This window comes from Ascaphus truei, chromosome 9, assembly GCF_040206685.1.
Source record: "Ascaphus truei isolate aAscTru1 chromosome 9, aAscTru1.hap1, whole genome shotgun sequence".
Classification (NCBI taxonomy): Eukaryota; Metazoa; Chordata; class Amphibia; order Anura; family Ascaphidae; genus Ascaphus; species Ascaphus truei.
The window spans coordinates 42,605,713-42,629,390 of NC_134491.1; the positions used below are offsets into that span (position 1 = coordinate 42,605,713).

At 46.5% G+C, this 23,678-nt stretch overlaps 1 protein-coding gene across 3 annotated transcripts in view; it reads right to left on the reverse strand.

Annotated features, from left to right (window-relative positions):
• The window catches only part of RIN3 (Ras and Rab interactor 3), a 63,406-nt gene that overhangs the window by 10,206 nt on the left and 29,522 nt on the right, over positions 1-23,678 (reverse strand). For all 3 annotated transcript variants that reach the window (XR_012803882.1, XM_075614517.1, XM_075614516.1), the window contains 6 exons: positions 21,384-21,498; positions 15,273-15,345; positions 13,930-14,021; positions 10,561-12,261; positions 9,416-9,724; positions 4,193-4,324 (listed from right to left, as the gene is read on the reverse strand). Coding sequence is in view for 2 of the 3 variants with exons in the window: in XM_075614517.1 (XP_075470632.1) it covers positions 4,193-4,324; positions 9,416-9,724; positions 10,561-12,261; positions 13,930-14,021; positions 15,273-15,345; positions 21,384-21,498 (2,422 nt within the window). In the remaining variant the exon portion in view is untranslated. The remainder of the gene's footprint in view (positions 1-4,192; positions 4,325-9,415; positions 9,725-10,560; positions 12,262-13,929; positions 14,022-15,272; positions 15,346-21,383; positions 21,499-23,678) is intronic.

Consider the following 23,678-nt stretch of genomic DNA (forward strand, 5'->3'; position numbering starts at 1 on the left):
GGGTGACCCTGTGGGGGTAGGAAGGTCCCCGGGTGACCCTGTGGGGGTAAGAAGGTCCCCGGGTGACCCTGTGGGGGTAAGAAGGTCCCCGGGTGACCCTGTGGGGGTAAGAAGGTCCCCGGGTGACCCTGTGGGGGTAAGCAGGTTCCCGGGTCACCCTGTGGGGGTAGGAAGGTCCCAGGGTGACCCTGTGGGGGTGCAAGGTCACCTCTTGCTGCTGCCACAAGAAGGATCACTATCATCTTTCTTTGGTCTCTAAATAAGACCGGCCCCTGGAACGCAGCGGGCAGAAGATTTAGGGATCTGATGCAAAGAGAAAGGAGACTGTATGTCAGGGGAGCGCAATCTTTCCCCTGGCGTCATGACGTCCCGTTGTCATGGCAATGCGACACTATGTGACCCCGCGGCGTCCCCAGGAGCCTTTTGAATAAAGGTAAGGAGAAGTATACAGAGGCCTTGCAGCTCCCCCGGTATTAATTTAAATGGAAGCGCGGGGGGCCTCTGTAAACCCCGCGCCCCCCGCAGCGAATCTCACGCCCTCCAGTTTGCGCACCGCTGGTATAAGTTATAGGTGCAAACTTAGATAAATCTATTTTTTTTGTTTGTTCTTGTATAGCGCTGCTAGTTTTACGTACCACTTTACAGAGACATTTTTGCAAACACAGGTCCCTGCCCCGTAGAGCTTACAATCTATGTTTTTGGTGCCTGAGGCACAGGGGGATAAAGTGACTTGTTCAAGGTCACAAGGAGTTAACACCAGGAATTGAACCAGGTTCACCTGCTTCACACTCAGTGCCAGTCAGTGTCGTTACTCACTGAGCCGCTCCCTCTCCCAGGTTCCCCTGCTTCACACTCAGTGCCAGTCAGTGTCTTTACTCACTGAGCCGCTCCTTCTCCCAGGTTCCCCTGCCTCACACTCGTGCCAGTCAGTGTCTTTACTCACTGAGCCGCTCCTTCTCCCAGGTTCCCCTGCTTCACACTCAGTGCCAGTCAGTGTCTTTACTCACTGAGCCGCTCCTTCTCCCAGGTTCCCCTGCTTCACACTCAGTGCCAGTCAGTGTCTTTACTCACTGAGCCGCTCCTTCTCCCAGGTTCCCCTGCTTCACACTCAGTGCCAGTCAGTGTCTTTACTCACTGAGCCGCTGCTTCTCCCAGGTTCCCCTGCTTCACACTCAGTGCCAGTCAGTGTCGTTACTCACTGAGCCGCTCCCTCTCCCAGGTTCCCCTGCTTCACACTCAGTACCATTCAGTGTCTTTACTCACTGAGCCGCTCCTTCTCCCTTATCTCATTATAAAACTCCTCCAATAACTCCTTATAACTCCTCCCCTAACCACGGTGAAAATTGCCTACTAGTGGGACATTAGAAGTGACAATGCAGCATGACATTGGTGTAAAGCTGGGGTGGCCAACAGGTCAGGTTTTCAGGATATCCCTGTTTCAGCACAGGTGGTGCAGATAGCAGGGCTATCCCGAAAACCTGACCTGTTGGTGGCCCTTGAGGACTGGGGTTGGCCGCTCCTTGTGTATAGTAATGCAGTCTAAATGAAGCAGTCCACGTGGCATTTTGAAGCAATGCTCCAGTTTGCGAAGCTTGATACAATGCTGCTCATTCCCATGAAGAATCAGGAGCAGCCAACTCCAGTCCTCAAGAGTTACCAACAGGTCTGGTTTTCAGGATCTCCCTGCTTCAGCACAGTTGGTGCCAAAGACTGAGACACTAATTGAGTTACTTGTGCTGAAGCAGGGATATCCTGAAAATCTGGCCTGTTGGTGGCCCCTGGGATCGGGATGTTCCTGATGTACATGTAGCCATGCATGTAAAATGGTCTGCAGTTGTCTCTCCTGCTGGCAGTAAACCTGGTAAGTTACAGGGATGCCAGCAGTAATCATGGAGGTTTGCCCTCACACCCTGGTGAGGTGCCCTATGTATGGGTGGGAGTGGCTATATGCTCTGAGTCCACAGTTAGTGACATCAGAGATGTGCCTGTTTCCTGGGGTATATAAGGCACAGCACTGCCCAAAGTTAGTGTGTTGGAGGAAGGAATAAGTCTGTGTTGAGACTTGGGCAATGAAGGGCCCACTAGTGCAGTAACTAGTGGCCCGTTTCTACATCAAGCCTGACAAGGCCACACTGTGTCCAGGGACCTGGCACAGGGGTGATCTCCCTGCGGGGAGAGGGGATCCCACTCCATTGGGAGGGCGTACCTTTTCAAGGGACAGTACGGCGAGATGTGCGGCTGAGCTACACGCTGCAAGGGGCAGTCTGTCCATATCATCATCAATAAAGATGCCCTGTTCAAAGACAACCCCACTGTGTGAGTGTGAAGTTACTATCCAGGGGAAGTCACCACCGAGAAGGAGTTCCTCATCAGGACCATCTCCCTGCGGATGCATAGATCCTGATGAGGTGGAGGCGCTGCACGTGATATAGGTAGGACTCGCACACACTAACTCAGCTGCCTGTCTGGATTGACAATCCCCGAACATCATCATGCGGGAGACTCAGGAGTCCTGTTGCCGACAGGTGCACCACCAGACACGACCATGTAGTGGGGGCTGGATAGACCACAGGGGCCAATATGAGATTGGGTGGGTCACACCAGAGGGAATATCCGTTACATACACATTGCATATGTACAGGTTTGGCGCTTCTGTGGATACACCTGTGTAATTAATAGAAAAAGCTTCTTCTATGTATTCTCCTGTTAGAAGTGGATGTGGACACTAGGAGGCGCCATTGCACCACACAACTCTCCGCTTTCTGTCTGAGGCTCCTAACCCAAGGCCGCACTATCCAATTATCTTTAACTGAGCTCCACTTTTTGTCAATTAAAATTAATAGGTTCTTTTCCCCACACAAAGTTCAGGAGGAATTCATCACCAATGCCCAAGACGGAGAAATAATAATCCCGAGAGCGTCACTAGCTGAGAGCGAATAAATGAGATCTATGTTTTCTGCACTCAGCGTTTATATTCCACACGGATATTTTGCTGGTGAATTTCCCGATCCAGAGGTTATCTTGGTGGCAAACGCTGCTGGTTCATCTCATCCAGTGGCTGACTTTGTGACAGTGTAATGCAGTTTTCAACCTTTTTTTGTTTAACGAACTCTATAATTATACAGTATTGTGAAATTCTGATGAACCCCAACCCTCTCTAATAGCGTGTCTGAGATCAGATGCATTGTAAGGAACCCCAACCCTCTCTAATAGCGCGTCTGAGATCAGATGCATTGTAAGGAACCCCAACCCTCTCTAATAGCGCGTCTGAGATCAGATGCATTGTACGGAACCCCAACCCTCTCTAATAGCGTGCCTGAGATCAGATGCATTGTAAGGAACCCCAACCCTCTCTACTAGTGTGTCTGAGATCCGATGCATTGCAAGGAACCCCAACCCTCTCTAATAGCGTGCCTGAGATCAGATGCATTGTAAGGAACCCCAACCCTCTCTAATAGCGTGTCTGAGATTAGATGCATTGCAAGGAACCCCAACCCTCTCTAATAGCGCGTTTGAGATCAGATGCCTTGTAAGGAACCTCAACCCTCTCTAATAGCGTGGCTGAGATCAGATGCATTGTAAGGAACCCCAAACCTCTCTAATAGCGTGTCTGAGATCAGATGCATTGTAAGGAACCCCGACCCTCTCTAATAGCGTGTTTGAGATCAGATGCATTGTAAGGAACCCCAACCCTCTCTAATAGCGCGTCTGAGATCAGATGCATTGTAAGGAACCCCAACCCTCTCTAATAGCGCGTCTGAGATCAGGTGCATTGTAAGGAACTCCAACCCTCTCTAATAGCGCGTCTGAGATCAGATGCATTGTAAGGAACCCCAACCCTCTCTAATAGCACGCCTGAGATCAGATGCATTGTAAGGAACCCCAACCCTCTCTAATAGCGCATCTGAGATCAGGTGCATTGTAAGGAACTCCAACCCTCTCTAATAGCGCGTCTGAGATCAGGTGCATTGTAAGGAACTCCAACCCTCTCTAATAGCGCGTCTGAGATCAGATGCATTGTAAGGAACCCCAACCCTCTCTAATAGCGTGTCTGAGATCAGATGCATTGTAAGGAACCCAAAGGTTCCTAGGAACTACTGTTGAAACAAACTGGTGTGATGGGTAAGCCCTGCCGCCTGACAGGCGCTGAGAAGAGCAAGCGGGTGGGTCAGAGAGCATGAATGAGCTGTACCTTCTCCCAGCTGCAGAGCAGGATCCATCAGCTCCATCATGTACTCAACATCCAGCAGAAGTGCCGCCAAGTCGCATCGGGCCAGTACGTACATGAGCACCGGGAGGAAGTCATCTGCTCCATGGGGCTTCCCTGGCAAAATCACAAAGGGGGTCAGTTATTTCCCAAATACGCTCATTCAGATCTGGTTCAGAGTATGTAACCCCTACTGTGCAATATTAGTCTGTTTGCAGGGGTTAGCTTGGTAACTCTACCAATATCTCACGAGACAAGAGGGTGTCCCTCTCATAAAGCAAACGTATGCAGGAGACCTGTGCTTTGGCCATTGCAGCATTAATTGGTGTTAAATACCGCCACTTGTCATGGTTGCATTACCACCTCATCCTAGGTCTGTAGTATTAGGAGATGCTGCTATTGGGTTCATAGGAACGAACAGTCTCTACAGTAAAAGGAATGTACGTTACTCAATGGGCTCATCCAATGGAGAAAAAGGAAAAATATACATACATATGTGAAGAAAAATATATATACTGCAAATATAGTATTAGAGAATGTTATAAAGTCAATAAGAGATCAATAAAAATACAGATACTGTATAACACTCCTAGATTTACAGGTCAGAGGTAGGAGAGGGTAGCTTAATAATCTTAAGATGCACAGGACAGACACTCTCTGCATAGGTATGTTACTACAATCACGCGGGGCATGAATATATAACCGGCTCGCCTAATAGATAACGAAGGGCAAAGCAGGTATATATTATAGCCTTGTTAAATACAGGACAGGTGAATTACTGAATGCTAGAGAGGTGCGATTACTGCCGCTCACACATAGAGCAGGTAACAGTATATTACTGAGTACGAAGCACTGGCCGGTAGCAGCGGATGAAAGTGAGAACGAGATGAAAGTGAAGCCTCAAATCTCTGAACTATCCCGAGCGATATAAGTATATATAACAGGGGGGTGTCCACAGGTAATGTATTATATTAGATGAGCGGTGTGTAGGTAATGTATTATATTACATGAGCAGTGTGTAGGTAATGTATTATATTAGATGAGCGGTGTGTAGGTAATGTATTATATTAGATGAGCGGTGTGAAGGTAATGTATTATATTAGATGAGCGGTGTGTAGGTAATGTATTATATTAGATGAGCGGTGTGTAGGTAATGTATTATATTAGATGAGCGGTGTGTAGGTAATGTATTATATTAGATGAGCGGTGTGTAGGTAATGTATTATATTAGATGAGCGGTGTGTAGGTAATGTATTATATTAGATGAGCGGTGTGTAGGTAATGTATTATATTAGATGAGCGGTGTGTAGGTAATGTATTATATTAGATGAGCGGTGTGTAGGTAATGTATTATATTAGATGAGCGGTGTGTAGGTAATGTATTATATTACATGAGCAGTGTGTAGGTAATGTATTATATTAGATGAGCGGTGTGTAGGTAATGTATTATATTAGATGAGCGGTGTGTAGGTAATGTATTATATTAGATGAGCGGGGTGTAGGTAATGTATTATATTAGATGAGCGGTGTGTAGGTAATGTATTATATTAGATGAGCGGTGTGAAGGTAAGGCCTTCATTAACGCCATAGGGATTGAGGGTTTTGAGAAGATATATTCATTCAGATTCTTTTCTAAGTAGCCGGTTGTCCATATCACGACCTCTCCTTGTGCTGGAGAGGTGGTCAATGCCGGAAAAAGTGAGACAGTCTACTGAATGTCACCTTGAAGATGTTGGCCGACATGTCTGGACACCGGTGTGCCCTGTTCGTTAAGAATGGAATGTATATGCTCAAGGACCCGTCTCCTCCGCTCCCTTAGGGTCTTGCCTACATACATGAGGCCGCACTTGCAAGTAAAGAGATATATTACATTATTGGTCCTGCAATTTATGAGATGTTTGATCATAAAGGACCTAGTGTGTTCACTGTTGGAAAAACAGTTTGGTTGGTAACATATGTCTACAGGTTTTTCACTTCCTGCATCAAAAGGATCCTTTAAGTGTGGGCCTTAACAAAGATGTGTTGGGTTTGGGTAGAAAATGACTGTGGACAAGTGCACCATGAAGATGTTGAGATCTTCTGCTGGTGGAGCTGGGAGTTTTATTTAAAACCTTAGCTAGATCATCATCAGATTTTAAAACATGCCAATGTTTGAGAGAAATTGATTAGATCTGTTGCCATCGGTGATTTTATCTCTATCTGTTGCCATGGGTGATTCTATCTCTATCTGTTGCCAGCGGTAATTGTATGTACCTATGCAACAGATCTGTTGCCAGCGGTAATTGTATGTACCTATGCAACAGATCTGTTGAGGCTCTGTTTTGTTATGGGTTCTTAACAGAGTATCTATGTTGCGAAGTAATGCACACAGGTAAGACCTATTCAAAGAGTAACCTTGATTGAGGAACTTTTCTTTAAGATCCTTAGCTTTTATTTTTAAATATTCTTCAGGGGAACAGTTCCCTCTTCAGCCTAAGGTACTGACCCATTGGGATACCTGACATAAGGGATTTTGGATGTTGACTTTGGGCCAGAATGAGGCTATTTGTAGCCGGGCTTTTTCTATGGCAGTGTTGGTGTCTTTAAAGATTTTCAGATCAAGAAAAGAAATTTAATTGATACTGAAATCGGTCGTTAATTTGAGATTGAAAGAGATCATAAACTCATTGAACTGTCTTCTGTGCCGTTCCAGATATGTAAAATATCATCTATGTACCCGAGCCTTAATTCAATGCGCTCGGTGTATATAGAGTTCTCCCAAGGAGAAGACAGTATTAGCTTCCCACCAGCCAAGGTACCAATTGTCATATGTAGGAGTGAGAGGCTGTACCCTGGGTCTGGTGGTAGAACTTAGCATAGAAGAGAAAGTAATTGTGGGTCAAGACATATTTAAAAGATTTAGTGTGAATACGTTGAGCGGTATATCCACACATACGTGTTGCCAAATAGTAATGATAGGCATTCTGCCCATTCTCAAGGATGATACTGGAATATAATCCCTCTACATCCATGGTTGCTAAATGGGGTCCTAGTTAATGACAATGCCCTACAGTCTCAGAAATGTATCTTTGGTATCCTTGACATAACTCGGCAAAGATGTTACAAATGGACAAAGTATTTTACCAACGTACACACTACAGTTCTCTGCCAAGCTGTACAATAGATCTGCCCAGGGGTTTCATTGGCTTCTTATGGGCCTTGGGCAAACTATAAAAATGTGGCAACACTGGTGGTATAGTTGGAATAAATGCTTCAGTTGTGCTTATTAGCTTTCTCTCCAAACCGTCGCTTGGATGATACAAGTTCATTCTTGAAGTAATTTCTGGAGTCACAGTTAAGTTGCATAGCTCTGTTTATCCCCTAATAGGCATTTCTTTTCGTTTACATGTCAGTTGTACTTTGTATGACTGTTGCCACCTTTGTCCGATTTGTTTTATACCCATGTTGGTGTTGGACATCAATTCTTTCAGAGCCGTTTTCTCACCCAGGGAGAGGTTGGTCTGTGGCCTGGTGTTAGGTCTGATATTTTCCACTTATTTTGTTACCAGTTGGGTAAATACTTCTACCTGTGGGCAGATTGCTAGCAATGGTGTGAATTTACTTTTTGATCTAAGAGTGGGGAAAGGACCCTGTTTAATTAGTGATGACGTATAATTAATAATATAATTAATATCACTCTTCTATCCGTACACCAGGGCACACACTCCGATATCACCGTTGCAAGACCTGCACTTGTTGCAACTTGACTATGTATTTGGTGAACTCACTCATGTCAAGAAACAAGGAAAGCCCCGTGTGTATATCCAAACTAACCCAGGCTAAAATGGAGGATGATCAGGGAACAATTAGAACAAGCATCATTTAAAAGAACCAAATCATATTGTAAATGAAACAGCCAAGAATGCGGTTCTTTTTAATCATAAGATGAAGTTACTTACACGGGGGCATTGCACATTGTTACCACTCCTGTGATATGTCACTCAGTATTCCCATTAATAATATTATCAGCATCATTCAACCGGTCGGTTCTCCACATGTGCCCGCTTTCTAATTCCAAATAAACCAAGCGATGTGTTTAGATCTCAACAAATCCGTGTGAAAAGTTATCTGGTGATCACTACAAGTTGTGCCTCCCAAGCAACACATTGTAAGAGCATCAGGAGAATCCTTCTGCACGCTCTGCATCCTATTTATTACCCACGCTGCAGGTTGGCATCTGAATATTGCCAGTATTAAAGAATAAAATACATGAACTTGATCAGTGCCTGAGCCTCAATTCAAGAGGCAGATGGCATATAACCTGTCTGGAAGAGCCGTCTTTGAGGTGTCCGATGTCGCTGTGCGTATTTATGGCAAACGTTGCACACAGGAGCAAGGTCAGAGTGACAGAAGTCGCCAGTTACGGAGATTCTCAGCTCCGTGTTACCAAGGTGGGACTTGAACTACTAACATCAGCAGGTCCCACTAACCCTTCCCCTGAGAGAAGAAGCATTACTACAATATAGACTATTTCTTAGCCATTAGCAATAAAGGAAAAGTATCGTAATGGCCATATGACTGTAGGATGGGTTCTTTGTACATTGGCTTCTCCTAATCTGTATATACAAGAATAAAACGTCCATGACACCTCTTGGAGGGGACAGGACCGGTGACACGTTCCCCGTAAATCCGTCGGCGCTGAAGTGACCGAGATTCAGCACCTGAGACCTCCAGTCCACTATAAAAAAAACCCTGAGTGGGGAATTAACTCGTTAATGTTTAGGATCAGTCCCTTCTAGGACCAAATTGCGCTAACGGCAGTGACCTGTACAAGGGGTCGCGTCTGAGAGATTTGTATCCAGCATCTGGCACCTAGAAGTATTTAGACTTCATGTTTTAAGTTTGTTAGTGAACATTGTGAGTGGAGACGCGGTTACATTGTGAGCGGAGACGCGGTTACATTGTGAGCGGAGACGCGGTTACATTGTGAGCGGAGACGCGGTTACATTGTGAGCGGAGACGCGGTTACATTGTGAGCGGAGACACGGTTACATTGTGAGCGGAGACGCGGTTACATTGTGAGCAGAGACGCGGTTACATTGTGAGCAGAGACGCGGTTACATTAGTTTAAGGAATCCAACTACAATGTTTAATGTTACAAAATGTTGGGTTTTTGCTCGTTACATGGGATTAAACCTGGAAAAAAAAAGTCTACAAAAAGGTAAATACCTGGACTTCCTGTAGACATTGAATCATAGATCAGCTTGCATGACTTCAGGAGGTATGTTATCTTTTTCTCTGGGGAATAGGTCTTGTGCATCGTTGCAAACTTCTGCGTGATCTTCTCCATCACGCTGATCTCAGGCACGCTGGTGGTAACCCCCAGATCAGTGCTAGTTGTTTCCTGAATAACCATCTGGTTCTCGGTGAGAAGTCGCAAGGAGCCGTCCTTACTGTGGATCTCACGCAGATACGACTCGATGGGGCATTTCAAGGACTTCAGCACACACTTGCACAAAGCGGCTTCTACAACGGCTTCTACCCCACAACGATAGAAAGGAGAGAGCAGGCAGCACGTTATATGGGAGTCTTTTTAGCAAGTTCATTCTAAAGATTATTGTTTCCTCTCTCTTTACTGTCTTTAGTTTCATTTGTTTGTTTCTTGATAATTTTGAAAATAAAAACACAATATTGAATACAAATGTTGAAAAACACACAAACACAACTACAGCCTCACTAAATGTTAGTTATAATATATCATTACACGTCGGATTATTGTTTTATATGGGGCGTTCTGAAGTAGATGCTCCATATTAAAGTCTCCCAACTAGAAAATACAGCACCTTCTAAATACAAAAACTCCCTCTGAATACGGGGTGTATGTTTTCATCGGATGCCGTTGTTTTTGCACCAGACGTGTCCCCTAGCTTTGTAACCTGTGGACATGGACACGTCCCCTATACAATGCATTTTCTGTAGCTCACATTTATGGTGGCTGCTTCTGCAGTGTGTAGTCCAGACGTGGCCAACTCCAGTCCTCAATGGACACCAACAGGTCAGGTTTTAAGGATATCCCTGCTTCAGCACAGGTGGCTCAATTGGTGGTTCTGTCATAATGACTGAGCCACTGATTGAGCCACCTGTGCTGAAGCAGGGATATCCTTAATACCTGGCCTGTTGGCGGCCCTCGAGAACTGGCGTTGGCCACACCTGGTTTAGTCCTAGTCCTTTCAAATCATGACCAACCACATTTAGATTTAGCTGCAAAACCAGGACAGGCAAAACTTGCCTTGGCTATCAGGATGAAATCCCTTCTGATACTTTCTATGGTTCTTTATGCTCCAGCACCCAAAGTATAAAACATTAGCACTTACCTATTTTTTCATCAGTGTACAAAGAGAAATCGACCATGGATTTCAGCTCGGTGCTCTGTACTAAGTAGCTCTTTAGCTGGGTCATCATCATTCGGATCTCCTGAAGCATCTCGGTGCTGGAGCTCTGCTTTGCCATCATCTCCAGGCTGTATGTCTTATAGTCCTGGACCAAATTCCCAAAGTAGGAGTCCTTGTCCTGAGCCAGCTCAGTAATTCTCTTTTGCAGCTTTCTGTCTGCGGACATGAAGGCCGTGAAGACATTGGAGATCGATACTATGGATAGCCTGTTTCTAGCCCTGTCCAACATAAACGATTGAGTCTTTTTAATGGAAGGGCTAGTTAACCTCTCCACATCATCCTCCGTGCTGCTGTTGGAGAAAGAATCCTGCTCTGGATTCGTTGTCCGAGCACCTGAGCCACTTGCTGGGGAATTCAAGGATGTCTCACACCCCTTCAGTTTCTTGGAGGGTAACGTTTTCACGCTAGCCTCGTCTGTTCCCTTTCCAGAGGCAGCAGGTTGGACGCTGCTGCAGTTCCGCTGGGCACGTGTGGTTCTGGAACATTGCTGAGCTGTGCCTTTTTTTGTAGCTGGTTTTCCATCAACAGTAGAAATGCTGGAAAACTGTCGGGAAAGCCTCTTCGTTCTTGGCGGTGGAACAGGAGGACATCTCTTCTCCTTCCCTGGTGATGTACATTGTGGCTCCGGTGAAGAGACCTCTTCCCTCTGCGACGTGGCCTTCTCACGGATCAGATGAGCGTCTGCTTGTTTTTTTGATCTAGGTTCAAGTATGGTCATAACACTTGGGATGTTAGAAGAGTTTTGACTTTCCTTCATATGTAGCTCCTCTTTCTTTCCCAGACTATTTGGGTTGACTTCTGAAAGCTTCTCGGACTGTCGTCTTCTAGGAACGACAGGTGGAACAACACCTGGCTTTTCGGTTTGAGCTACAAGCAAGGAAGAGTCATCTCCTCCAGAGCCTTTGTTATCCTCCGAGTTGTTAATTTTCATTTCCTCACACGACGGAGGAGCAAGATGCATGTCTACCCAAATGATGGAAGAGATCTCGGACGAGTCCTTTAACTGGCTTGACGTTTCAAGGGTGTGTGAAATAGGAGGACTGGGTGGAACAAAAAGGGCTTGTGGAGGTGTGGAAGAAGGATGGACAGAAGGTGGAAGAGATGGTGGTGGAGGAGCAACGTAGGGAGAGGAACAAAGAGACAGAAGCTCATGAGGGGGGGAGCTAGAAGGTAAAGTATTAAGGAAAGGGGGAGGAAAGGGTGAAGGAAGAGGAGGAGAAAAAGAAGAGCTTAGAGGAGGTGATTGAAGGGGAGAAGAAAGTAAATAATTATTGGGAGGAGCAGAGGGAGGAAGGAAAGGAAGGGGAGGGTTTTGAAGAGGCGGTGGTGGAGGAGGCCTTCTGTAGACAACTTTAGGAGCCTTAACCTCAGGGTTTGCAACACAATTTACAAGAGGAAGCTTATCTGGGGCCCGAGCATTGCTAAACTCTTCAATAAAAATAGGATTGACAAACCACAGCTTGTCATTTCCTGCAGAAATCTCAATTTCACATGAGCAATCGTTAGTGTCGCTGGACATGTGAGCAGCTGGTTTCACACTGTTAGCCAGAATGCTGCCACACGCAGAAACAGGCGGAGAGATCCCCAAATCTCTCTTATCCGTTAACGATAAGTCCCAGAAACCTGTGTATAAAAACACAACAGCACATGTTCATTCAAAGGTGTCAAAGTTACAGTCCTTTACCTATGTGCGCTCACGCATATCTGGGTGGGTTTAGTAATAGTTTACATTCTGTAAAACCTTGAACAGTAAATAAAAAAAACACAACCGCTTTCTAATTTGCAAATGTAACATTACCAGGGGTCACTCACTTCCGATCCTTTACCAGGGGTCACTCACTTCCGATCCTTTACAATTAGACATGCAGGATCTTAGCAACCTCAAAACCCCGTCCCACCGTATTATATATTTATGGGCTGGGTAACTCCAATCCTCAAGGGCCACCAACAGGTCAGTTTTTCAGGATATCCCTGCTTCAGCACAGGTGGTTCAATCAATCCCTACTTCAGCACAGGTAACTCAATCAGAGGCTCAATCTTTGACTGAGCCTCTGATTGAGCCACCTGTGCTGAAGCTGGGATATCCTGAAAACCCGTCCTGTTGGGGAGGCTTGAGGACTGGAGTTGGCCACTACTGATATATTTAATTGTGCCGGCTTAACATGTTTTGGCCAAAAGATTGAACTAAATGACCCTTACTTATAAGAAAAAACATATAGAAATTAACTAAATAATTAGCACTTCCAATCCTTGAACGATTTATGTACTTGGAATATATACCGAAATAACGTTATCAGCGTGTGGGAATATTTACCGCGGCTTCTGTTGTACTATTTTGGATAATGTGGCTGTAGATTCAGATCTGCTTTGTTGCTCGATTTAAAACAGATTTTGATGTTATTTTTATAAGATCCCTACACTCAGCGCAGGCAAAGCGTGCGCAATCTTAGGCCTCGTCCAGGGTTCCGGCGGGCGTGCTGAGGCGCGCTGAGGCTCAGGCAAAGCGTGCGCAATCTTATGCACAAGAAAAACCCAAAGGTGGAAAATCACCGGTAATATTGGGATCATCAATCGCGCTTCTTCAGCCGTATCCTGCACAATGAGGTTTAACCCTATGATTGCCCCCAGCACATAGTCACTACGCCGTAGGGCCTGACACTCGGGTGGGGGGGGGGCTGTGATGTAGTGACTATGTCACACTCGTAGGGCTGTATTTTCCGGGTTCCATCGCGTCCTGCGTTCCCTTGGAGCGTAGGACGCGATCTAACTTGTGAGGAAACGGAGGATCCCTTCTTGTCCGTTTCCTCCAAAATGGCTGCTGTGGTCACTTGGAACCGGTCACATGACCGGAGGGGCCGTGTCATTCGGATCCCACGCCCTCTCCTGGCACTCAAAAGGTTAAAAGGAGAAGATTCCTCTTGTCTTTCTACATGACGTTACTGGCTACACCTTCTGCGATGAGAATCTGAGGGATCAGGGGCAGTTATTAGCGCGGGGCAGTTATTAGCGCGGGGCAGTCCCGGAGACCCCCTGCTCCTTACACATGTACAAAGAAAATAGAGTTCTGTGAACTGCCCCTTTAATTTAAAATAAAATGATCAATTTGTTTCTTTATTTATAACTATCAGAGTGCCGACTTCTTTGCACTTAACACTGAGGTAATAATAATATGAACAATTACATTGCCTGCGTCTTCAAGTCAGGCAAGTATAAATAGCTACATGAAGCGCCAATGCGCTGCATAGAAAATGCCTGGTGAGAAATCTCTGTCTATATACCGAGGTTCCTTACCTGTTCCAAGGTTAGAAATGGTCTCAAGGTCGCTGCAGCTCTGGGCTCCGGCTATGGCTTGCGGCAGTTTCAGGGTGGAAGGGAACACATCTCTGGGGAGGGAGGATGGATCAGAAGTTGTAATTTGCGAGTATATTGAGGTCTTTGTGGTATGAGGGACCTTTAAATTCTCAGTATGCAAGAAACAGACCCAAACAGAAATCATCTGTCTGCCAATTTATAATGTTTCATTGAACCTAAGTGGACAAAGGCGCCACAAAGTGACAGCATTTAGTAACCATGCGTTGTGTACAGGAGATGTCACAATGTAAATTGAACAAACGGTTAAAGCTGTGACAGAATTCTGCATGTTTGTTGCATAACTTCCAGTTCTTCATGAGACATAAGAAGTCAGAGGAAGGCGACATTTCTGGATACTTTATTTCGTATAAGAAAAATGGATCGTTTTTAAATCTAGCAATTAAATAGGTGAAAAGTCAAAGATCGAACGGATGCCACGTTTTCCTGAAACGGGTCAGATCGGGCAAATTGTGTGTGTCCCGCAAACGTTTACGTTTCTATGAACATTGCACTAATAACTGCGGCACCGAGGCTGAGCACCTGCAGAATAAAATACTTCAGGCTGAGCACCTGCAGAATAAAATACTTCAGGCTGAGCACCTGCAGAATAAAATACTTCAGGCTGAGCACCTGCAGAATAAAATACTTCAGGCTGAGCACCTGCAGAATAAAATACTTCAGGCTGAGCACCTGCAGAATAAAATACTTCAGGCTGAGCACCTGCAGAATAAAATACTTCAGGCTGAGCACCTGCAGAATAAAATACTTCAGGCTGAGCACCTGCAATATAAAATACTTCAGGCTGAGCACCTGCAGAATAAAATACTTCAGGCTGAGCTGGGACAAATGGGAAAATAATTATTATCTATTACAATGTGTGATGGCTGCAGGAATCTAAACGGAGCAAAGTACAAATGCTGAAATTGTTATATTTTATATTTATTTGAAACCCTTTTAAATGATCAATACAGTCGCCACCGTGCGTCTCACTCATGACGGCATACTCAGAGCAGATGTATTGCAGTACTCCGTGCAGTATTGCAGTACTCCGTGCAGTATTGCAGTACTCGGTGCAGTATTGTAGTACTCGGTGCAGTATTGTAGAACTCGGTGCAGTATTGTAGTACTCGGTGCAGTATTGCAGTACTCGGTGCAGTATTGTAGTACTCGGTGCAGTATTGTAGAACTCGGTGCAGTACTCCGTGCAGTATTGCAGTACTCCGTGCAGTATTGCAGTACTCCGTGCAGTATTAGCACACAGTACATGGCTGAATGTTACTCACCTGCTCACACAATAAAATGCGACCAATTTAAAAATATCTTCAAACACCAACACAGATCCTTCCAGAAACCTCACTGATAGGAAACAAGGGGAGAAATGTTACTGGTTATTGCTGCCAACTATCAGGCTCATTAAAACAATCAAACTAACCCTAAAAGCATTGCCCTGCATTTAACCCTTTGCTGCCTGGGGAACCTGCCATGGATTGCCTTGTAAATATGTTAATAAAGCAGCATGACTTGTATCGCCTCTCTCGCCCTGCGCCTCTCTCACTCACTGCCCCGCGCCTCTCTCTCACTGCCCCGCGCCTCTCTCACACACTGCCCCACGCCTCTCTCTCACTCACTGCCCCACGCCTGTCTCTCACTCACTGCCCCGCGCCTCTCTCACTCACTGCCCCGCGCCTCTCACTCACTGCCCTGCGCCTCTCTCACTCACTGCCCCGCGCCTCTCTCACGCACTGCCCCGCGCCTCTCTCACTCACTGCCCCGCGCCTCTCTCACTCACTGCCCCGCACCTCTCACTCACTGCCCCACACCTCTCTCACTCACTGCCCCGCGCCTCTCTCACTCACTGCCCCGCACCTCTCACTCACTGCCCCGCGCCTCTCTCACTCACTGCCCCGCGCCTCTCTCTCACTCACTGCCCCGCGCCTCTCTCTCACTCACTGCCCCGCGCCTCTCTCTCACTCACTGCCCAGCGCCTCTCTCACTCACTGCCCCGCGCCTCTCACTCACTGCCCCGCGCCTCTCTCACTCACTGCCCCGCGCCTCTCTCACTCACTGCCCCGCGCCTCTCTCACTCACTGCCCCGCGCCTCTCTCACTCACTGCCCCGCGCCTCTCTCTCACTCACTGCCCCGCGCCTCTCTCACTCACTGCCCCGCGCCTCTCACTCACTGCCCCGCGCCTCTCTCACTCACTGCCCCGCGCCTCTCTCACTCACTGCCCCGCGCCTCTCACTCACTGCCCCGCGCCTCTCTCACTCACTGCCCCGCGCCTCTCCCTCCCCCTCAATATCCGACTACCACCCTCTATTCACCTTTAGGACCCATCTTAAAACACACCTCTGTAACGAAGCATACACGTAGCTCTGTGGCTGATACTATACACCTCATACAAATCGACCTTGGCCCCTTGCAGACGCACTTACCAGAACACCTTCCTGCTTTCTCCGTACGTTCCTCCTACTTACCAATTAGATTGTAAGCTCTTCGGGGCAGGGTCTCATTTTCCTAAATGTTACTTTTGTGTCTCAAGTGCTTATTCCCATTATGTGTTATATTATTATGTAACGTGAGTCACGCTGTGTACAGAGGGTGCTATATAAAAAAGATATAGATACTGTACATGGTCATTTCAATAGCACATGTACAAGTACATGTATGTACTGTACCAAGCTCATGTTCTATTACACGACCTACAGTTCATCGGGGCTGAAACGGCTACTAGAACTCTATTATTCAAGCATACAATATCTTTACATGTGATTCTAAATTTAAATAAGCGAAATGCCAGAATAAACAGCTAAGTACATAATGATAAAACTATTGTTTATTTTATTTTGGAACTCCCCTAAAGTGAAAATAGTATTAAGGGCCCCATCTGGGATTATTTAAGGTCCGTGGCAATTTAACAACATTAATTCAGTATATCTACAAGCGAATGACAATTTGTCTTTCTGTTCCAGCACACGCCTTGTGAACGTTTCTCCCCAGCACACGCCGTGTGAACGTGTTTCTCCCCAGCACACGCATTTGAACGTGTTTCTCCCCAGCACACGCCGTGTGAACGTGTTTCTCCCCAGCACACGGCGTGTGAACGTGTTTCTCCCCAGCACACGGCGTGTGAACGTGTTTCTCCCCAGCACACGCGTGTGAACGTGTTTCTCCCCAGCACACGGCGTGTGAACGTGTTTCTCCCCAGCACACGGCGTGTGAACGTGTTTCTCCCCAGCACACGCGTGTGAACGTGTTTCTCCCCAGCACACGGCGTGTGAGCGCGTTTCTCCCCAGCACACGCCGTGTGAACGTGTTTCTCCCCAGCACACGCTTGGGAACGTGTTTCTCCCCAGCACACACATGTGAACGTGTTTCTCCCCAGCACACGCGTGTGAACGTGTTTCTCCCCAGCACACGCGTGTTAACGTGTTTCTCCCCAGCACACGCCGTGTGAACGTGTTTCTCCCCAGCACACGCTTGGGAACGTGTTTCTCCCCAGCACACACGTGTGAACGTGTTTCTCCAAAGCACACGCGTGTGAACGTGTTTCTCCCCAGCACACGCGTGTGAACGTGTTTCTCCCCAGCACACGCGTGTGAACGTGTTTCTCCCGGCAGAGCGGGCAGCGACACAAACGTCCGAGTCGTGCCATGAATGGTCATTTCCTTGGCTGGGAATCAGGACAGTCCTAGAATCACATAGGCCGGTCACATGAAGTCCGCGGCTGAAGTCACCGCGCCTGGTTCCCCATTCCAGTGCAGACAAAGTGTTCCTAACGCGTCGCTGAAATACTCTGAATGTAAGCAGCACGTTACTCAGCACCCGCAGGAAGCCGTGGCTCGGAATCCGTGTCCCACGCAGAGAAACGGCTTCTCTCTGTAGCTCATCACAGGGCTTCACGCACAGGTGGAACAGAGAGAGCAAGTGCAAATAGGGTAGCATGGGAAGATACTTAGTAGTACTATGTTTCACTTGCTTTGCGCCTTTAATCACAATCCCACAAAACGTCCCAGCCCTTTACTGCTTGTGAGGCGGCTCAGCTCCATAGTAATGACCCCAGAAACCATTGCCCACCCTACTGCAGCAGCACCTCCACCCGCATGTTATATTATCAGTCCAGGGGCGGCCAACTCAGTCCTCAAGGGCCACCAACAGGTCAGGGTTTCAGGGTATCCCTGCATCAGCACAAGAGACTCAGTTAGAATGGCTGAGCCACCTGTGCTGAAGCAGGGATATCCTGAAAACCTGACCTGTTGGTGGCCCGCCTGATCTAGTCATACTCGTCAACAACTATCACTGCTGTTTTAACCCTTTCCCTGAAAGATGAGCTAGGAACACGGTGTAGGTGATGACATGCTGGCGTCTCTGTGAAGTGGATAAATGTTCCACGTGTAAGAGACCACGAATCCCACGTAAGTAGAATAAAGTCTCTTTCCTTCTTTCTCCCCTCCCTAATTATGAATCTGATTTGATTATTTTCTTATTGTTTTGCCTGAAACCGGAGAATGATTGTGAGCGCTTCCCGCGGCAGCAGTGTCGCTTTCGTGTAACTTAATTCTGGGGGAGAGCGCTGGAATTTCATCAAATTCCCATTAACACCGAATTACCTGAGCATGCTGCGTGCTGCCTACAAATCACACACGGACCCACTATAATCCCGTATACACAGGTACTGTAACTATATACACACACAAGAACCCACTATAATCCCACACACACACACAGACAGATACACAGATACCCACTATAATCCCACACACACACACACACACACACACACAGATACCCACAATAACCCCCCACACACACAGGAACCCACAATAATCCCATATACACATGTACGCACTGTAACTATATACACACACACACACACACACAGATACCCACAATAACCCCACACACACACACACACACACACAGACAGATACACAGATACCCACTATAATCCCCCCACACACACAGGAACCCACAATAATCCCATATACACATGTACGCACTGTAACTATATACACACACACACACACACACACACACACACACACACACACACACACACACACATACACACCCACAATAACCCCATACACACACACAGGAACCCACTACAATCCCATATACACACACATGACCCCAATATAACCCCATATACACAGGTACTGTAACTATATACTGTACACACACACAAGAACCCACTATAACCCTATACACACACACACAGACACCCACAATAACCACACACACACACACACACACACACACACACACACACACAATAATCCCATATACACAGGTACGCACTGTAACTATATACACACACACAGATACCCACAATAACCCCATACACACACACACAGGAACCCACTATAATCCCATATACACACACATGACCCCAATATAACCCTATATACACACACAGGAACCAACTACAGTATAACCCTACATACAAACACAAAGGTACCCACAATAACCCCATATAAACACACAGTTACGCACTATAACCCTATATACACACAGGAACCCACTATAACCCTTTATACACACACACACAGGTACCAACAATAACCGTATATACAAAGAGACTCACTAGAGTCATGGAACAAGTATTCCCCTTTTTGCTCTCTCTGTTCAATCCCCCTCCCCCTTTGTTTGCAGCTTCTGCCTGTCAGTTCCTCATTCTCAGCTGCATGTAGACACACACACACACACACACACACACACACACAGTCAGTGAGTTGCTACAGCAGCCTCTGAGATCTCTCCTAGAATGGGCTATTCTGCCCTCCCCCCTGTTTTGCTGACAGTCTCTCCCACGACTATTCCCTTTACCCAGATTCCCCCTCACTTCCTTTTCATTCCAGACTTGGCTGAGTGAGTACCTTTCTGTCACACTCCCATGGCAAGGCCATCTCTTTCTACCTGCCCTTAACTACAGACTCACAACTACACACCATTCACAAGAGCCTGTATTCACTGCTGCTTTTCCAATAGAGTGAAGGAAATATTATAGGACTTGGTGTGATTGGAAAGGGGGCTGAGTTAATGCTATCTGGGGCTATTCACACATCACACGTTACCCTGGCTTCAGAATAACTAGAACCCTATATGCACAGGTACCTACAATAACCCTACACACACACACACGTATCCACTATAGCCCCATATACAAAAATACCCATGATAACCCATATCTATATATATACATTTGAAAATCTTGGTTGTGAGTCTCTGGAGACCATTTGATTGGTCCGTCGGTTCGCCCGCCCTCCCACGGCTCTCAATGGCTGGTGTCTCGCCCCTCCCGGATTGCCCGCCCCCCCACGGCTCTCATTGGACGGTGCACTCTAACCCAGGGGTCCCCAACCCCCGGCCACGCTGCTGCTGCTGCCTGAGGTGAGGAAATGCTCACTGGTGATGGTGGCGCCGGCTGTTGCTGCTGAGGGAGGGGGCTTAACTGAGCTCCGGTTTTGACCCCCCCACCCCAGCTCCGTTTTTGACACCCCCCCCATCTCCGTTTTTTACCCCCCCAGCTGTTTTTTACCCCCCCCAGCTCCATTTTTTACCCCCCCCAGCTCCGTTTTTGACCCCCCCAGCTCCGTTTTTGACCCCCCCAGCTCCGTTTTTTTACCCCCCCCAGCTCCGTTTTTTACCCCCCCAGCTCCGTTTTTTTACCCCCCTAGCTCCGTTTTTTTACCCCCCTAGCTCCGTTTTTGACCACCCCCCCAGCTCCGTTTTTTAACCACCCCCCCAGCTCCGTTTTTTAACCACCCCCCCAGCTCCGTTTTTGACCACCCCCCCAGCTCCGTTTTTGACCCCCCCCCCCCATCACATTGTACTGTGGTGTGTTTACAATAAACCATTTTTAAACATCGTATTACATTTTCTTCCATGTTTCTTTTCAACATTATTATAAAACCTTTCCACCAAATAGTCATCCTATTGTTCCCCTATTTATACATAATACTACCTATTACGGATTTACATCCCCGGCAACGCCGGGTATATCAGCTAATGCATTATAAAAGGTACAACGTTTCCAAACGCTGCTAGGATAAACATTAAAAAGGATCTAAATATACCCCAATCACCTCGTTTTACCCCATCACTGTGTGTACGGTATGTACAGTATAATGCCATTTATATAGCACCTGCCATGGACGCAGCGCTGTACAACATTACAATAGGAGGAAAATAAATGACAAACAATGGGAATAAGTGTAACAGGTAAATAACAACATAAGGCCCCCAAGAGCTTACAATATAACTAGTTCAATTAATTACATTTGTCCTAAACAAGTCTCCAGCTTCATAAACCTTTCACTGGCAGGGAGGCCAGTAATATATTGCAGGGTTAACCTTAGAAACCAGCAAAAGAACAGAAGGAAAGGTGACTTACTGGACTTCTCTTCCTTGATGTTATAGCGCAGAACATCGCAGGTTTCCGTGTGTGCAGGGACATGCACCCACAGCACCAGCCGATCCAGATCCGCATCTCGTGTGACTAAGAAAACCTAACGCAGAGAGCAGGAAAAGAAATTACTCGCAGGAAAAGAAATTACTCGCAGGAAAAGGAAATTACTCGCAGGAAAAGGAAATTACTCGCAGGAAAAAGAAATTACTCGCAGGAAAAAGAAATTACTCGCAGGAAAAGGAAATTACTCGCAGGAAAAGGAAATTACTCGCAGGAAAAGGAAATTACTCGCAGGAAAATGAAATTACTCGTAGGAAAAAGAAATTACTCGCAGGAAAAAGAAATTACTCGCAGGAAAAGGAAATTACTCGCAGGAAAAGGAAATTACTCGCAGGAAAAAGAAATTACTTGCAGGAAAAAGAAATTACTCGCAGGAAATTACTCGCAGGAAAAAGAAATTACTCGCAGGAAAAGGAAATTACTCGCAGGAAAAAGAAATTACTCGCAGGAAAAAGAAATTACTCGCAGAAAAAAGAAATTACTCGCAGGAAAAAGAAATTACTCGCAGGAAAAAGAAATTACTTGCAAGAAATAACTCGCAGGAAAAGGAAATTACTCGCAGGAAAAGGAAATTACTCGCAGGAAAAGGAAATTACTCGCAGGAAATTACTCGCAGGAAAAGGAAATTACTCGCAGGAAAAGGAAATTACTCGCAGGAAAGGGAAATTACTCGCAGGAAAAAAGAAATTACTCGCAGGAAAAGTCTTCAAGTAACACTGTGTAGTAGTGAAAGCAGTGAAAGGGTTAAGTAAAGCAGTACTTCTCAGCAATTGGCAGTATTGATGCTATTCCCGGTTTGCAAGGAAATTACTCGCAGGAAAAAGAAATTACTCGCAGGAAAAGGAAATTACTCGCAGGAAAAGGAAATTACTCGCAGGAAAAGGAAATTACTCGCAGGAAAAGGAAATTACTTGCAGGAAATTACTCGCAGGAAAAGGAAATTACTCGCAGGAAAGGGAAATTACTCGCAGGAAAGAGAAATTACTCGCAGGAAAATGAAATTACTCGCAGGAAAAGTCTTCAAGTGACACTGTGTAGCAGTGAAAGCAGTGAAAGGGTTAAGTAAAGAAGTACTTCTCAGCAATGGGCAGTATTGATGCTATTCCCGGTTTGCAAACTCTTCCTGCAAATTTCTCTGCCTCGTTCATTGGGAATTTTTTTAAGGAAATTTCCATTTAAAAAAAGAACGTATAAACATCATTGTCAACTCGCAGCAGTTGGAAAGAAACACATTTGTTCAACTTTATGAAAGAATTGTAATTATTGAGAAGGTGCATATTTGATATATACATTTACCACATCATTGCCTTTGCAATCAGCTGTAGGTTTTCATAAGGCCTGGGACATGGTGCAGGGAGCGGCGCTGGGCAGCGCTGACGCTCATGCTCTCCTGCTCAAGCAGGAGATTTGTCTTGTCCCTGCATGAGCGCCAGCGAGCGCGCTTGTGTGACAGGTGGGAAGTGGGCCTAGAGGCGGAGCTAGTGCGCCACGTCACGGCGCCGACGTCACGGACTGCCATTGGCTTCTGGCAGTCACTTGACCGGCCCTGCGCTTCCCTCAGCGGGAAAACTAAAATTGTGTTGTCAGCTGAAATTCCACACGCCTGCGGAAGCGCCGTCTAAAGCCGCGCTGATAGGGATAATGTTTCCCCTCAGCGCGGCTCAGCACGGTCTTTTTGACCATGTCCGAGGCCTTAGACTTAACTTCCTTAAAAGAAAACACTGAGAGCTGCTCACACGCAATGAAAAAAAACAGAGTCTTGTGCCAATAGCAAGTGTTAATGTAAGTAATTTACAGAAAACCCTTCAGAGAAGGTGCGGTGGCTCACGAGGGACAGTGCTTTCCTTGCCAGCTACGGAGTGTCCAGAGGGACAAAAAAAACTACGCGTTTCGCCTAATAACACATTCGGCTTCCTCAGGGGTTGTGATTAACAACCCCTGAGGAAGCCGAACGTGGTAACAGGCGAAATGCGTAGGGTTTTTGTCCCTCTGGAGACTCCGTAGCCGTCAAGGAAAGCACTGTCCCTCGTGAGCAACCGCACCTACTGCGCGCGCGGATGCGGAAGTGCCGACAGCCGCAACATTGATCGGAGGACTTAGGCGGATAGCAGGGACTCACACCGTCACCTTTCCGGTTCCAGAGCTGTTCGGAAGTACCAGAGTGGCGAGAGTGTGCCCTTTAAAGCACTCATTGCGATTTATTCTTTGGGGAGAATGTGA